The 16,656-nt window shown below is 44.2% G+C and overlaps 1 protein-coding gene across 1 annotated transcript; it reads left to right on the top strand.

Moving 5' to 3' along the window:
* Positions 1–246: 246 nt before the first annotated feature.
* Positions 247–16,655, top strand: LOC135391189 (structural maintenance of chromosomes protein 2-like). Its single transcript, XM_064621329.1, has 23 exons — positions 247–506; positions 599–748; positions 804–965; positions 1,027–1,137; positions 1,229–1,366; positions 1,904–2,044; positions 2,115–2,264; positions 4,460–4,649; positions 4,753–4,928; positions 5,047–5,165; positions 6,855–6,993; positions 7,056–7,202; positions 9,111–9,315; positions 9,395–9,530; positions 10,004–10,128; positions 10,202–10,395; positions 11,037–11,180; positions 11,242–11,436; positions 12,541–12,741; positions 12,822–12,947; positions 14,302–14,453; positions 15,011–15,158; positions 16,338–16,655. The coding sequence occupies exons 1-23, from the start codon at positions 339–341 to the stop codon at positions 16,446–16,448; spliced, it is 3,528 nt and encodes a 1,175-aa protein (XP_064477399.1). The 5' UTR covers positions 247–338; the 3' UTR covers positions 16,449–16,655.
* The last annotated feature ends 1 nt before the right edge of the window (position 16,656 follows it).

The raw sequence follows: 16,656 nt of genomic DNA, 5'->3' as shown, positions 1-16,656 counted from the left end.
GCGATACAAACTGAAGGATCCCGAATCAATTGAACTCGTGCGCTGCATCATGTAGTTCTTTAAATATATCTCGATCCTCATATTAATAGGTTGAAATAACCTTATTATAATAGTCAGTACTGTTACAATGTCGGTTAGTTTATATTTAAACTATTTGCCTCGTTATTACTACGGTCTGTTTGTTTTATGCCATGAAGGCAAGCTACAGCGGATGAACATTATATTTTTTCCCGTGCAAAAGCTTGCCGCGCTCCATTCAATAAATCGCGGGAACGCGTGACCCGCGGGATAGTGCCATTGTACTGCATGTTTAGCATGGTCAGTGAGTGTTATACGCAATGTATATAAAGTCTATAACAATAGACGGCTTCAAGTCTTACGGTCAGCGCACAGAAGTCAAGGGATTCGATCCGCTCTTCAACGCAATCACTGGTCTGAACGGGAGCGGGAAAAGCAACATCTTGGATTCGATATGTTTTCTTTTAGGAATTACAAACCTTTCTCAGGTGTCAACTTCCTTCTCGCATGACAGTTCCTTAACTTCTGTTGTCAGTAAACAAGGAGCGTGTGCAGTTACACTCATTACTTCTAAACTTAGGTCCGTGCAACCAATCTGCAAGAGCTTGTGTTCAAAAATGGCCAGGCCGGGATAACGAAAGCCACTGTGTCGATAACGTTCGATAACAAAGACAAGAAACAGTGTCCCGTCGGTTACGAGCACTACGATGAGTTCACAATTACACGACAGGTTAGTTTTGTGTTAACCGTTTAGGTGTCTTGGCTCAGCTGATTCTTCTTTGCAGGTTGTTGTCGGTGGTCGAAATAAGTACCTCATCAACGGCGTCACCGCGAACGCAAATCGTGTTCAAGACCTCTTTCGTTCAGTTCAACTGAACGTGAATAACCCTCATTTCCTCATTATGCAGGGAAGGATTACAAAAGTCCTGAACATGAAGCCTCCTGAGGTATTAAGGATGTAACATTTTGCCACGCTGCATGGAAAATAATGGAACCCCAACATTGCAGATTTTGTCCATGATTGAAGAAGCAGCCGGCACTCGCATGTACGAAAGTAAGAAGCAGACGGCGGAGAAAACGATAGAAAAGAAAGATGCCAAATTGACTGAAATCAACAGTGTAAGGTTACGGGTGCTGCACTGTCATTCGTTTATGTTGCGTTATGATATTTGGTATGAAACTGGAACCACTTTCTTTAACTGGTATGCAGATCTTGAGCGAAGAAATCACTCCCACATTAGACAGGCTCAAAGCGGAACGGCAAGCCTACATGGAGTACACTAAGGTATCTCGCGAGCTTGAGCATCTCACCAAGCTACACGTAGCGTGGCAATACGTCCAGACTGAGGTATGCATATTGTTACCTTATTCGTCTGCATTACCCGTTTACCTCCCGTATTACACAGCACGCCAGTATGGAGTGTGGGAGACTAGCATGATGTGAAACCCAACATTTTGTGACAAGCTTCTTCATACGTTCTGGGCAAAGGCGAAGTTTTAGAATCATCGAAACGGGGAAGTAAAATGGAAAAAGTATGCAAGAATGGACACATGCTACACGCAGTGCAGAGTGACTCGAAACATGTTAAACAACTATGTCATTCAGTCAGTTAGAAAGTGACTACAGGTTTTCCCGGCGATTTTAATCCAAGTGCCAGCTAAATTAATCTGTACCCCGCAGAGTTTGCACAGCACGTGGATTAATTTCGATGGCACTTGGATTAAAATCGCCGGGAAAACCTGTAGTCTCTCTATGTGAATAGCCGATATGGACATCTTTAGGTTAATGAACATATCTTCTGTGAGAGAGTAAGTGTCGGTATTAGTGAATGCCGTATAAATGATGTTTTTATAAACAGAATGTGTTTTTTTGTTTTATAAACAGAATGTGAGTAATTGTTCCGAGGGTAAAATCGAGGAAGTTGACACAAACATGAGGAATGCTGAGGAGAGTACGAAAGAGCTTCAAAGGAATATTGAAGACATCTGTAAGCAAATAAAGGAGATGGAAAAGAAGGTGGATGAAGTAAGTTCAGTTCTTTCCCCCTTCCGTTTGCTTCATGCTCATGCTTGGACGCTGCGCATTATCATTGCAGGAGACAGGTCAAAAACTCAGTGGCCTGGAGAAAAATCTGCAAGAATGCCAACTAGAAGAGACAAAAGTAGTGTCCGATATACAGCATGTAAAGGATCGCATCAAGGACGACAACAAGAGTAGAAAGGCTTTGAGCAAGAACATTGATGAGGTAAGCACTACGTACTGTACGTACCAGAGCTCACCCCTCACTAGAAGGCATGCACACTGGAAGGTTAAACCTGAAATTTACACTCAACAAAAATGTTTCTGAGCTGCATCATTGTATATTCTCAGGCAGGGGTTCTGAATCTGGCTTTTGCGATGTCTTACTATGGGTTCCGCAGCCGGTTATTCACCATTACAGAATCCGTATAATGGTAACCATACGATGCATGCACTAAGTCTGGATATGAGCTTCATGAAAAGAATCCAGGATGCACCAGATAAAATAGCATATACAGGGTGTTCCAGAAAACGTGTCATTAAATTATAATAAAAAAACTACACCACCTAGAGTCATGCGGCCAGTGGCATTTGTTCTTACTGGGTTTTTGCCACCTCCTCATGTGAATGTCGTGTAACGTAAGTTTAATTATGTAAATTTTTACGAGCTTAAGTGGGAAATTTGCCTAGTAAAGGTCACTTTTTTACCCCACCAATGTGAAGAGCATGTCTAATTTAGTCAATTTAATGATAATTGACAGGGATATTCAGGAGCTATCCCAACCGAAAAAATAGCTGAACATCATGCTCTACGGAGGTCGCACAGAATAGCGCACAATGAATTTTTCAGCGCAATCTTTGTCAGTCCAACGAAAGGAGGTTGGAAACCCAGCCCTCCCCGACATCGCAGAAAGAGATAATACAGGCACGGGTTATCACGTCCGACTTTTGCTGGGATAATGCTTTTCCTCTCTCAATTTTAGGAACTGTTACCTTTTCTACTATCCCTCTGTGGGCTGGCTTCGGAACCTCCTTTCGTCGCACTGAGAGCGATTGCGCTCAAAAAGTCATCGCGCGCTATGGTCCGGTGCTCCGAAAAGCATGATATGCCGCTATTTTTTTCCGATGGGATAGCTCGTGAATATCACTGTCAATTATCATGAATTTGAGTGAATTCGGCACGCTCTTCATATTGGTGGGGTAAAAAAGTGACCTTTACTTGGCAAATTTCCGATTTCAGTTGGCAAATATTTACATAATTAAACTTGGAGTACATGACATTCACATTAGGAGGTGGCAAAAACCTAATAAGAACAAATGCTATTGACCGCATGATTCTATGTGGCGTAGTTTTTTTATTATAATTCAATGACACGTTTTCTGGGACACCCTGTATGTAGAGCCTGAAGTTTTAGGGTTTAACCTGATTTTCCCCCGAATTTGCACCCCGAATTGAAGGTTGCCTCTTTAGGGCAAAACCCGATTTTTACCTGGCAAATTGCCCTCACAGAGACAGGTGTAGGAATGCATACTAACTTGTTTGGCAGCAAACGCAGTCACATCGCCGTTTTCACCAATCCAGTACAGTTAGTTCGAGTAATTGAGCCCGATTTCTCCCTGAATTTAGCATACTGGCACTTTTTAACCCGAATTCGCATGAATTTAGAGCACATGTATTATTTACCCGATTTTTAGCCCCCGAATTTAGAAAAAATATTTCTCGAAAACTTCATGCTCTACATATATGCATGCAAACTGGTGGACAAAATTCATGACAACGAAGCATGAGCTTGGGCACAACAACAACGAGGACGCAATGTAAAAACACAACACGAGCCCACGTTGTGTTGTTATGTCAGTTCTTGTTGTTGTTGTTGTTGTGCCGAAGGTCAGGCTTCATCGTCATGAATCCGTAAGGTTCTTCGTTTTCGGGTTTTATTATTTTTTAAACGCGGGGGGTACAAAACGAGTGATTCTTTTCAAAAGAAATTCGGGGAAAAATGGGGCGTGTTTTGTCACGTGTTTTACGTTGTCGGGTGTTTCCGGATGAAACTAAAATCTTGTGAGTCAAGCTGCAGAGATGATTGCAGGGACGAACAATGGAATTACGACAGGTGTCCAAGACAGACGGTGTTTAGTGCTACGTAGGAGGTGACTGACAGGAGGACATTCAGGGTGTTTTCTTGTGTGCTTAAGAATTAAGGTAGATAACGTGGTTCATCCATTTCGTGGCTCACTGTGGAGCCATACGAGGTTGAAAGACCCCGTGGAATTCGGGGAGAAATCGGGTCATGCGCGAATTTCGGAAAAGTATCGTGAGAGATCGGGTTTAACCCGAAAACGAAGAACCCTGTGAATCTGCAATGTGGCTGTTTGCAGTGAGGTTTTAGCAAATAGCGCCGTGTTACCTTTCGTTACCAGGATAACGCTGCCATCACATCAAAGAAGAAGCAAGCCGAGACACTTCAGGCCCAATTGGCAGACCTGGCAGAAACGAGTAAAAAAGATACGGAGGCAGTCGCAGCAGCACAGAAGCACTTTCAAGCCGTGAGTGCTGGTCTTTCGAGCAACACCCAAGGAGAAGAGGCAACAATCGCCGAACAGCTACGAAGTGAGTGTTGACGGCTTTTTTTTCTGTGTGCTTGTGGGTACATCTTGTAAAGTTGCAACTTTTTATCTGTTTATTTAATTTCATTTCAATCATTTATTTTCAGCCGCAAAAAGCAACATAGCAGAAGCTGAAACGGAAATGAAGCAAGCTGAAATGCAGCTTAAGCATTCGCAAGATCAGGTTAAGAAGCAGCAGGCTGAATGCAAGAAAACAGAGTCGGATTACAAAAAGGATGAGGCTGCTTGCAAGGAGATTGAGAAGCGGCTAGGCAACATGAAGGTGCGTTAATTGGGGAAATATTGGGACGTGTATCTTGATTGATTGATTGATAGCCCCTTTTGTTTTGTGTTTTCCTGTGGTGTAAGTGCTTAAGCTGGGTTTTTATCCATCCTATCAGGGCCAGATTGAGAAGCTCAACTATGAGGAAGGCAAAGAAGAAAGTCTTCTCACTCAAAAGCGGGGGTTAGAACAGGAGATTCACGGACTGGGAGAAAAGATTGACGTCTTTGAGGCGAGGTATGTCCAAAATAAGTTCGTACAGCGTTGGAAACCTAACCTCACTCTATGGTACATGCTATAAAATGTGATATGTGCAAATACATGCTGATATGTTGATGATATGATACATGCATACATTGAGAAGTTACCTGTCAAAAAGAACTCGTTACAAGTTAAGTCACTGTGTGAAAAATGTAACTAAGAGAGTACCGAAGTTCTTCAGCCTTAAATGTAAGTCGCAGTTATGGAGTTACTTAAAAAAAGAACGAGTTACTTCCAAGTTACTTCAGACACAAAATAGCACTACACAGGTACAGCGCGCGTGAGGAGTTGAGCTCAACCTTGAGTTGCCTACGGAGGAGACCTTTTGGGCAGCCGCAAAGTTCCAACTCCTGCCCAGTTAGCTAAGGGCTACTCGAATCCGAATAATTTCTTGAGATGGCAAATCGAATTTGAACAATAAGAAAAGGCCAATTTTGAATATAATTTTGAATACCTCATGGTGAAATATTTTTTTGGTATTGTGCTCATTAGATGATATTATGCTCCAAACATGTGAGCCTTTTCGCTTAGCACAACTGAGAGAAGGGTCCCTCTCTGTTGTGTATGGTCGACTGCATTAGTGGGATGAACTGCATTGAGAGTTCGTCCATACGTTCCATGTAGCCTGCTTTGTGTGCATCTCCTCATTTCTATGTTTACATTGTGAATTTTGTGTACTTTTTTTTTTAGAAACTGCACATATTTCCATCTGTTACAGAACATAACTCTCAAAGTTGGGAGTACATTTACTGGAACCTGCAATGCCCAGAGTATAGTGTTGACCATGAGATCACAAAATTTGTAGACTTTAGCGGCAGAACATTGTAGAGCCTGTAAACCAAGCTTCACCTAACGCTCGAGAGTAACGAGGTGAAGCCGCACACCAAAAGAAAAGAACAATGGCAGTAACATGAAGACTTCACCTAACTTTTGGATGTTTTGAGGTGGAGCCCACTTGCAGAACGGCGATAACGATACCTCGCTTCAGTACTACTCGAAAAATATTCGAACATTTTGAATACTGAAAATAGGTTGCGAATAGCATCAGATATTCGTTTCATATTTGAAATTTCCAATATTCACACAGCTGTAATGGTATTCAAAGTATATTCGCCAATTAAGCTTAGTTGAGCAACAGTACGGACCCAAAGCAAATTGAAACAAACGCTGTCTAAACAGCAGTTTCTTATAATCGTCAAAGACACCATGCAAAATATTTCGACTAAATTTGCAGCCAATTATTTATCATTGAATTTTCCAGTCAGCACTTTCATTGACAGCAACAATTTGAGTCAGAACTTGCCAATTGTGTGACATCTTGAAGCATCTTCACCAAAGCGAGGTACCTCGTGCTTACGTCACCGTGAAACCGAAATCAAAACTAAAACCGGTAGTGAACATGCGCAGTGTCAGTCATGTGTCAGCAGCTGCCGTCTGATTTTGCGGTTGGAATTCTTCTGCATAGTAAATTTAACGCAAACTGCTGGCTATAACATTCAGTTCTAAGTAATTCGCTGGGAACCTGGCAAGTTCTTCTTCAGCCTCGGTTTGAATGTTTGAATCCAGAGAGGTAGTACTTGTAAAGAGGACTACAGTTGGACAGTGTTAGCTTTCTTTCTATGCTGTACATACATGTGATTTAACTCGTTAATTTGCTGTTCTCAGAAACCAGCACCTGGCATTCCATTACGCGGACCCTGTGCGGAACTTTGATCGCAGCAAGGTGTTGGGTCTGGTGTGCGACCTGTTCTCGGTGAAAGATCCCCAGGCATCCCGCGCTCTTGAGTTGGCTGCAGGCGGAAGGGTAGGTGACCCTAAGGATTAATTAAAGAGGGACTCACTTTTCATGTTTTTTCTCCGTGGCAGCTCTACAACATTGTGGTAGACAACGAAGAGACGGGCAAACTTTTGTTGAAAAATGGGAAGCTCAAACGGCGTGTCACTATTATCCCGCTGAACAAGATTGCTGGTAGATCAGTGGAACCACAAGTACTGAAGAGAGCACAAAACTTGGTAAGAAATACTGGGGGGAATACTGGTTTGGGGCAGGGGGTACTGTAAAAGTGATTTACCAACCAAACAATAGCCTGCTTGTAAAAAATACGCATAAATCATATAGTGAAGATATGGATGTGCAGTTGCCGTCCGATTTTTCGGACTCGGCGGGGATCGCGCAAAAGTCCGAATAATTGAGCACTCCGAAAAAAAACGAATTTTGCTTCAAAGTCAATTTTGCTAAGCACTAGGAGGCTGGAAAAATTTGTCAGTACTTTCCTAACGGACTTCCAGCTCTTCCTGATCAGATCAGCTTCTATTTCCCGACATTTTGTCACTGTACTCTGGCGGAAGCACCGCCATCACCACCATTCCGCAAGCCGACTTCACCTAACGCCTGCGTGTTTTAGGTGAAGCTTGCTTTACAGCACTGTCGTGCGACTCGCGGGCGGACAGCAGTGCTGGGGCTTTTGAATCATGCCGTTGATCAAAACTGAAGACGCAAAAGCATTACGGCAGACCTTTTCTACTCAGAGGAATGGAAAAAGAAGAATCATTGTCTATTTTATTGCCTCAATATTTTAGTTGGTTGAATTTTTTTGATACGAATTTCAGATTATACCAATATTTTACGGCACCCCAAGAGAGATTTGCTGGTTGGGCAAACAGAGTCCGAAATATCGAGCGAAGGGGCTATACGGTGTCCGAAATTTTGGACGTTCTTTACATCAACTCTATGGGGCCCATTGCCGTTCGGCGAACGAGTCCGAATAATCGCGCATGTCCAAAAAATTGGTCGGCGACTGTAGTTAAATAAACCTGTTGCGCCATGTTTTGAAAACCCAACCATGAACTGCCGATAGTGAAGTTTTCTAGAGGCCCAACCAAGTTCACTACAGTAAAGGGGTTCTACCGTATTTCACACACTATTTTTGTTTGGTTCCTTTTGATGCTTCAACTCCACCTCAGTAGGAGTACATGAAGAAGCTAACATGTGCCTTAAAAGATGTGCTTGGACACATATACCATGTGTGTGCCAAAGCAGCTAGTTATTTGTGTCTGTCCCTTCGTGTTCCCTAGTCTCGGGGTTTTTTACATTATGCATCATAGAACATCACTTTATGAGAGGGGAAGCAAAAAGACAGTGAATCACAGTAGGTCAGATGTGCTTACTACTTGCACAATGCTGGTTACCCTCACTTGCTGCAACACATGAAATACTCGGATTCACGGGACATGAATTCACCCTTTGCACATTTACCCACTCATTCTTGCACTCACGCACACATGCACAACCCAGGCGGGATCTTAATCGTAGTGCCAGCTGGGCATTGTGGAGCTCATGTGTAACGATCATCCTTAGAGCCTGAATTTCTTTTTGAAATTTTTTTTCTTCTAAATTCGGGAGGTAAAAATTGGGGAAATGAACATGTGAACTAAATTATGCGAATTGTGGTTTAAAAACTTCCTGTATGCTAAATTCGGGGAGAAATCGGGCTCAGTTACTCAAACTAACTGTAGTGGTTTTGTACAAAGGGTGATGTACCTGTATTTGCTGCAAAATATGTAAGTTAGTGCATTCCTACAAACACCCCCGGTGAGGACAATTTGCCGGGTAAAAATCTGGTTTCACCCTAAAGAGGCAACATTCAATTCGGGGTGCAAATTTGGGGAATAATCGGGTAAAACCCTAAAACTTCGGGCTCTAATCATGCTCTATAAATTTCGTTTTGCTACTTCATTTTGGCATTTGCGTGTGCTCTTTCAACTCTCACTAAGAAACTGAATCTGCGTACCGCTTGACGGTTACCACATTTCTAATCATAAAATGCTAAGCACTACTTGCACGTTCATCGCAGTAACATATTCACGATTAAATGTCTATCGGGCAAAGCTTACGATTGTCACCTCTTCTAACCTACGCAGGTGGGTCAGGACAAGGTATTCTCCGCCCTCTCCCTCGTAAGCTATGACCCTGCTGTTGCGGAGGCCATGAAATTTGTGTTTGGCACTACCCTCATTACAACCAACATGGACGATGCGCGGGTCGTTGCTTTTGACAACGGGGTCCTTAAAAGGACGGTGTCGTACGACGGCGCGTCTTTCGATCCTTCGGGTGTCATTTCTGGAGGTACGTACCGTCTGCATAATTTTGCTGCAACTTTCTTCCCGTGGCCGATGTTCGTTAAGTGACACCCGTTTTCTGTTAGGTGCCCAGTCGAGGGGCCCGAGCACCCTGGAACAAGTTGCGGCTATCAGGAAGGACCGCAGCGATCTGCAAGCGCGTCAGCAGCAGTTAACCAATGTCAACAGGGAACTAGGAGGGATTCAAGCAATAGCGCAGAAGTACGGATAGATGCCTGTATTAACCCTGTAGATTCTAGTTTTAACGCTAAATTTCACGTTAATTTGTAGACCCCGAAGTTTTCGGGTTTTATATTTTTCCAAATTTGGGGGGGGTAGAAATCGGGTCAATAAATTGATGTCGAAAATTCATGCAAATTCGGGCAGAAAAATTACCATCAGACTGAGTTCGGGGAGAAATCGGGCATTATTGTAGAATAAACGTTCACTGTACCGTTTATCCAGAGTGCCAGAAGTAAGGGGCAGTCGCATATTTTGTGAGAAACTAGTATGTCGATGCCTTGAGGTGCCTAGCCTAGGTGCAGTTTTGCAGGTAGAAATCGGGTTTAACCCTAGATAGGGGAACCTCAATTCAGGGTGCAAATTCGGGGGAAATCGGGTTTAACCCTAAAACATCAGGGTCTATTAATTTGGCAATTAACATTATTTGGATCTTGTTTTGTTTTGGCTGCTAGGTTCAGTAAATTGAAGGAAGAGTATGACTTGAAAGAAACCGAGATGGCGCAGCTTCGAAGTCGTCTTCAACAGAGCACACATCACCAGTTGCTACAGCAGTACAACTCTATTTTACGAACTATCGGTACAGTATGCTCTCACCAGCTGAAAATAGCGTGTTCATGTTGGTCCTGCAACGGAATTCGTGTTGTTTTCAGACGAGTCAAAAGCCAAAGTGGAAGCATGTAAGAAGGCAAAACAGGATGCCACAGCTCGTGCAAAGGAATTAGAAGCAAAGATCAAGGACGCCAAGAACATCCATGAACGGGAACTCAAAGCTGCTGAGCAACAAATAGCATCTTGTAGGAAGAAAGCTGAAGAGTCTGTGAAAAAATCAAACCAGAAGAAAGAGGTTTGTATTGCCCTCCTTCACTTCACCGAGACCCTGATGTTTTTCGGGCTGCATGTCTATTGCTAAATCGGGGCAACAAAATTTAGGCTTGGTGTTAGGAGGCTTCATGCGAAGAAAGTGTTTCCTGGCATGGATACAAATCCGTTACTGTAGCTCTTACATTGTCTCAGAGAATAGTGTTCACATGCCTCTAAACTGGCTAAGTTTGTTTTCTTTGAGTTTGCTGGGTTCCACTCAGGACCGGCGTCTACTTTTTGGTCCTGAGGTGGCACACTCTGAGATAATTGTTCCCCTGCCAGTACCACACAACTTCTTTGGCCGTGAGTTCCGTGGGTGATCTCTAAGCACATGACGCCCCGAAACGAAATACGGCATGACAGAATGAATGAAAAGCTGATGATGATCCACTGTCATCGGGTTGTGGGACGCCAAACACCATGAACTCCCAGCCATCCGGCCGTAATTTTTTGCATCCCCTCGGCAGTTGGCGGGGGGGGGGGGGGGGGGGCAGTTCCCCACCCCCACCCCCCACCCTGTAGACGCTGGCCCTGGTTTCACTCCGAGTGACGGCGATGCAGATTAGCAAAACGGGTTTTACAGAGTTTAACATGGTGTTTACCGGTTCTTTCTACCGTTGTTAGGAAGTGGAAGGCTTACGTCTGGAGGTGCAAGAACTAGAAAAGGGACTCGAATCCTACAATGAACAGATTGCTGCTCATGATGCCATGATTCAGAAGTGTGAGAAGCAACTGTCAGACCTTCAAGAGAGCTTGACAGCCATCAAGGTACGTTCACTGCACTGCACTGCAAATGGCGGCTGTGTAACCGGTCCTTACGACATTCTAGGCTAAGGTGACAGACGCAACAAATGCGGTGAAAGGGCAGAAAGAAAAGCTGAAAGAAGCGTCCAAGCAAATCAGAGACAAGAATGTGGAGAAGGAGGGACTGCAGAAGAAAGTTAATAAGCTGAAGTTGAACATTCAGCAGTGGGAACACGATCTCGCCAAGATACGTAAGGAGTCGAATGATGCTCAAGAAAAGGTGAGCCACACGACAAACCATGTCTGGTTGCGGATGCTAATACGGTAGAATCTCGATGATAAGGTCGCGGATGATACGAATTCGTTCCTGGCTGCGTCCAGAATGCCTCTTCTTCCCACCCAGACAGCACAATGTACTGGAAGTCGAGTGCAATGAGGGCGGACGATATGTGCTTTACCAATGTTCTTTATTTTCACGGGTCTGTTCAAGTCCTTCCACCTATCTGTCCACCCCCATTGCACTCGACTTTAAGATAAGAAAAATTTAATTCATGATACGTTCTTTTTTTTTTTTTTTTCACAGTTACATCGGGACTGAAAGGGCAAGCCCGCAACACAGTCCCGCAAATAAATACACATGTAAAAAAAAAGAAAAAGGATAGTATAACAAAATGTACACAATAAATCACTCAAATTTGTAATTTGTCTTGTTTGGCAACACCAACTACATACCCTATGACCATTGCACATCAATGTAAACAAAGGTACTTAAGCCTTATAAAGAACACCAAAAGAAAAGAAAAGAGGTAAGGCACACACAAAAGGCAATAAGTAAGAGTAGGGACACGCTTGGATGACCGCTTGATGTATTGGTGTCACTACTCGCTGAAAAAAATATATATATACTTTTTTTTTCTCTCTCTCTCTCAGTTTAAATGAGCGACAGCAAGTTATAGTTCTAACATTGAGCGGCAATCTATTCCAAATATTCGAACCAAAGTAAATAAGACAGTGGAGACCATAGTTTGTTCTTGGTGCTGGAGTGTACCATACTCACCACGAGCTCCCTTACATCGTGCTACGCGACAAAAGCAATGGAAGAGATGAGATCAAAGGGAATAGACACCCTTGAACCTCCTCATCTTATTGTTGTTTTAATCTTTTTGCCTCCTTGTCCTCGTAACAATAAGCCGCGAAGCTGTGTGACATTTGAAACTTGACGCTTGAAACATTTTTAGTTCAATCTCCCGATGCACAACCAGTTGCCGCACTGCTATAATTAGTGCCTGAAATAACATTTCCTCTTGGTTGCTGCTGCGACAAACTGAATTGCTATTCTCTAAAGAACTTTGTCATAATGAGCCTTCATTGCATCATTCTTTAGCTGCGTAACCTTCTTCACCACTACCCCTGGATCGACTCAGAAAAACAGTACTTTGGCAAACCCAACACAGAGTACGACTTTAAAGCCAACAACCCCAGCGAGGTCGGCAGACGAATTCAGTGCCTCAAGGACGCGAAGGAGAAACTTGGCCAGAATGTGAACAAGCGGGTTCAAAACATGTTGCTGAAGGCCGAGGAGCAGGCAAGTCACGCCTTTGCACATGCGCGTGCACACCGTGGTCATAATCAATAATTTAGTTTTACGCAAACACCCAATTCTAGTACCAAGACCTGATGCAGAAGAAAAGGATCGTCATGAATGACAAGGCAAAGATATCCGATGTTATCAAGGAACTCGACGAAATGAAGAACCAAGTACTCCAGGAGGCATGGAAGAAAGTCAACGAGGTAAACATCACTCTCGTAGGGTGCTAGGCAAAGGCAGCGTCCTAATACCTCATTCCATACATCCCGCTAACGACACCTCATTGAGGCTAGATGATTCCTGTAAAGTGGAGCCTGTCCGTTGTCACAATTCCTACTTCATACACTCGTTTTTTCCTAAAACTATATCCGACTGGAACAACCTGCCACTGTCACTCGTATCTTTCACTAATCTTGTTGAATTTCTTGAATGCTAGAGTAAGCCAGCATTAAGTTTGTACGCATATTTATGCATTTCCCCCCTCATGTATCGCCCCAGGAGGGCATTTGAGGTTTTGTCGTAAATAAATACAGTGGAACCTCGTTAGCGCGTACCCGCATAAGCCGTAGTTCCGGTTTAGAAGTAGTCATTCGGGTTCCCCGACCGAACACCCATTGAAGTCAATGCATTTCATGACCGCTTTACACGTAGCATTTCTTGACGCCTGTGTCGCTTATCGCGTACCATTTTCGTTGGTCTGTTCTTACGAAACCGGTCCTTGCGAACGCGGGGGTGAAAAAAGCCTGTCGGCTTCTAGAACACGCGGCGATTGTTTCCGTAATCTTCCCCATATCTCCCTTTTCTTATCTGTAATCTCCTTCTTTCTGGGAGAAAGAATGGGGCTCATGACCTGGCAAGGTCATGCAGGACCACATGTCAGCTTGGGATCTTTCTTTCTTGGGACGCTGCCAGTAAGCGTACGCGTTGTGCGCAGAGCTCGGCGTTTCGGGCCTTCGAAGCTCACTATCACAATTATCTGATAAGGCTTGAGATCGGGCCCTGCTACGAACTCACGTGAAGGTCGACTTGGCGTATCGGTGAGTAGCGGGGCCCGATCTCACGCCTTATCAGATGATTGTGATAGTGAGCTTCGAAGGCACGAAACGCCGACCTATGGTTGTGCGTCGCTTGTTCGTTCCTGCTGCAATATCGTACAATGGCCAAGCCTCGCGTTTTGAGCGTAAGGCACGTAAAGGAGAAGGTCGCGACATCAGCCGAATTGACGGACTACGACATTATCGCCGCTGTTGCTCCCGAAACGGCGTCCAACGTCCAACTCTGATGGTGACGAGGACGACGTGCCGTGCCGTGCCGAGGCCGGCGCATCGCTCAACAAAAATCACGGATTTCTGCGTTTGAGCGTGAAGTAAAGATCGTGAATTGGTGGCTTCTATAACGGCATGCGTTTTTCGGGTTTCTCGTGACGATAAGTGACATAATTAGTAATTTTCGGTTATGACGTAGTACCGCTTTGCACGTACTTTTCCCGCGTCCCCGCCAGGTACGCGCTAACGAGGTTCCACTGTAATAAAAATGAATACGAATGCGTTTATCCAGGACTTCGGGTCCATCTTCAGCACTTTGCTCCCTGGCACGAGCGCAAAGTTGGTGCCACCTGAGGGTATGACTGTGCTGGATGGGCTAGAGGTGAAGGTTGCATTCGGAAACGTGTGGAAAGAGTCACTTACGGAGCTCAGCGGAGGACAGAGGTGAGCATTCTTTTGAGGACATATTCCGATATTTGTCATTGCATAGAAAGAGAATATAGTAGTTCCATTAGAAAAATAACCTCTCATCATTCAGCAACTTAGAGGATCACGCTCGGAAATGTGTTGTTGTACTTCATTACATCAAGCACATATTGAACAGCTTGCCAGAGTATTGAGAGGGGGGGTGGAGGGGCAATCTCTGTGTGTTTCTACATTTTTCTAAAGCCTGAGAGAGACCAGGAATAGTGGGAGTGGTTGGCTCAAAAGTGAGAAATCGGCACTCAAGAGGGGAAGTCTGGGGCTCGGCACCGTCGATCAGACACAAATACATAGTTTTTATCATTATTGAATTTTCACAAAACTCTTTGGGAGTACAAATCTCACATGACGAACCTTGCAATCAAGTTGCTTTTGAGTTTTGGGCCATTTTTTACAATTTCAAAAGCCACATCCGTGCTTACAGAACATGCCCTGCCAGGATCTTAAGACGCTCGTTTTTATAGCCCACCAACATGCTGGCTGTTGAAGTGGTAACAATTTCACATTCTCCGCTACAGGTCTCTGGTTGCGCTGTCCCTGATTTTGTCATTGCTGCTTTTTAAGCCAGCGCCTATCTACATCCTCGACGAAGTAGACGCAGCCCTCGATCTCTCTCACACGCAGAACATTGGCCAGATGCTGCGTACACATTTCAAGCACTCTCAGGTAACTTCCTGGTCACTTGATGCATCCTTGAGCGTTGCAGTTCGTTTAATACCTCCGCCACACGGACATTTCAATGATCCTTGAAGTGAATTATGATAGAACTTAACGGTAGTCTGACGATGCTGCACGGCCACTCTGAAGCGCCGTTGGCTCAGATGGCTCTTATATCAATGCAGGTTCGTGAATAGGGCCTTGTGTTTTAGGGCTAAACCCAGTGACCCCCCCATTTGCATTATTGTCGCTTCGGGTAAAATCCGAACCCCCCTGAAAACCAACTTGGCAGAGTGCCAATTCAGTCACCAATATGGGCACTGGTGACCGCTGAGCATTGTGCATTCAGCACGGCTGTTGTTCCCGCATCTTGTGTTTGTCTAGAATATGATATATGTTTGTCTAGAATATGTGGCTGGCATTCGCAAATTTGCTTTGCTACTCTCAACATCACGCACTCGCACGGTGTTGGCGCCACGCTGGCGTACAATCGTGCACGTTAAATTACTAGTTACATGTAATGACCAGCTCCCGTGGCATAGTGGTTAAGACAATAGCTTTCCACGCCGAGACTGGGAGGTGACACGGGTTCGAATCCTGTCACCGGCTGTGCTGTCTGAGGTTTTCCCTGAGTTTTCCGAAGACTTTCCAGACGAATGTCGGCACAGTTCCCCCTGAAGTCGGCCCAGGACGCATACTAACCCCCTGTCCCCCACTCCTTCCTGCTGTCCTCTCTCCACGTCTGTACACCACTCATAGCCACAGTTGCTTCGCGGTGCTAACGCGGAATTTAAAACAAAAAACATGTAATGAACAATTAAAATGCTATTAAAATTCCACTGTCGTTTTTGATTGCACATTTTCTGTCGCTTTAGTCTCCACTAAAATGACATGCATTCACTAAATGCATAGCACCATCCGCCGTGCAACGTGTCAACCACTCAAGGAGCATTGGATCGCCCTGTGTTGCAGTGATGGTACTACAGGTTTTCCCAGCGATTTTAATCCAAGTGCCAGCTAAATTAATCCATGCCCCATAAAGTTTGCATGGCACATGGATTAATTTCGATGGCGCTTGGATTAAAATCGGCGGGAAAACCTGTAGAAATTTCTATGGCCATTGCCATTCAATGAGCTTTCAAACACCCTTGCAACAGCAATACAGTCTACGAATGTTATTTCTTTCAGTTCATAGTGGTGTCCTTGAAAGAAGGCATGTTCAACAATGCAAATGTTCTTTTCAAGACCAAATTTGTGGATGGCATGTCGACAGTGACACGCTTTGCTCAGAGACAGTGAAGTGTGGACAACTGATGTCCGATTTGTGAGGGTGCACTGTGTATTATTCTTTCGTGATCATTCGGTTAATTTTGCTTTTAATGCAAGCATGTATGCTACTTAGTTTCATCACCAAGTTTGAGTCTGTACTATAATTTTTAGTATTTACAATTTTATGCATTTCCTCTGTATTCTGTTCATAATCATATTAAATAAGTATTCTCCAACC

Source organism: Ornithodoros turicata, chromosome 4 (genome assembly GCF_037126465.1).
Source record: "Ornithodoros turicata isolate Travis chromosome 4, ASM3712646v1, whole genome shotgun sequence".
NCBI lineage: Eukaryota > Metazoa > Arthropoda > Arachnida > Ixodida > Argasidae > Ornithodoros > Ornithodoros turicata.
Note: the sequence above shows the minus strand (reverse complement) of the source record. Positions and strands in the feature narration are given on the sequence as shown.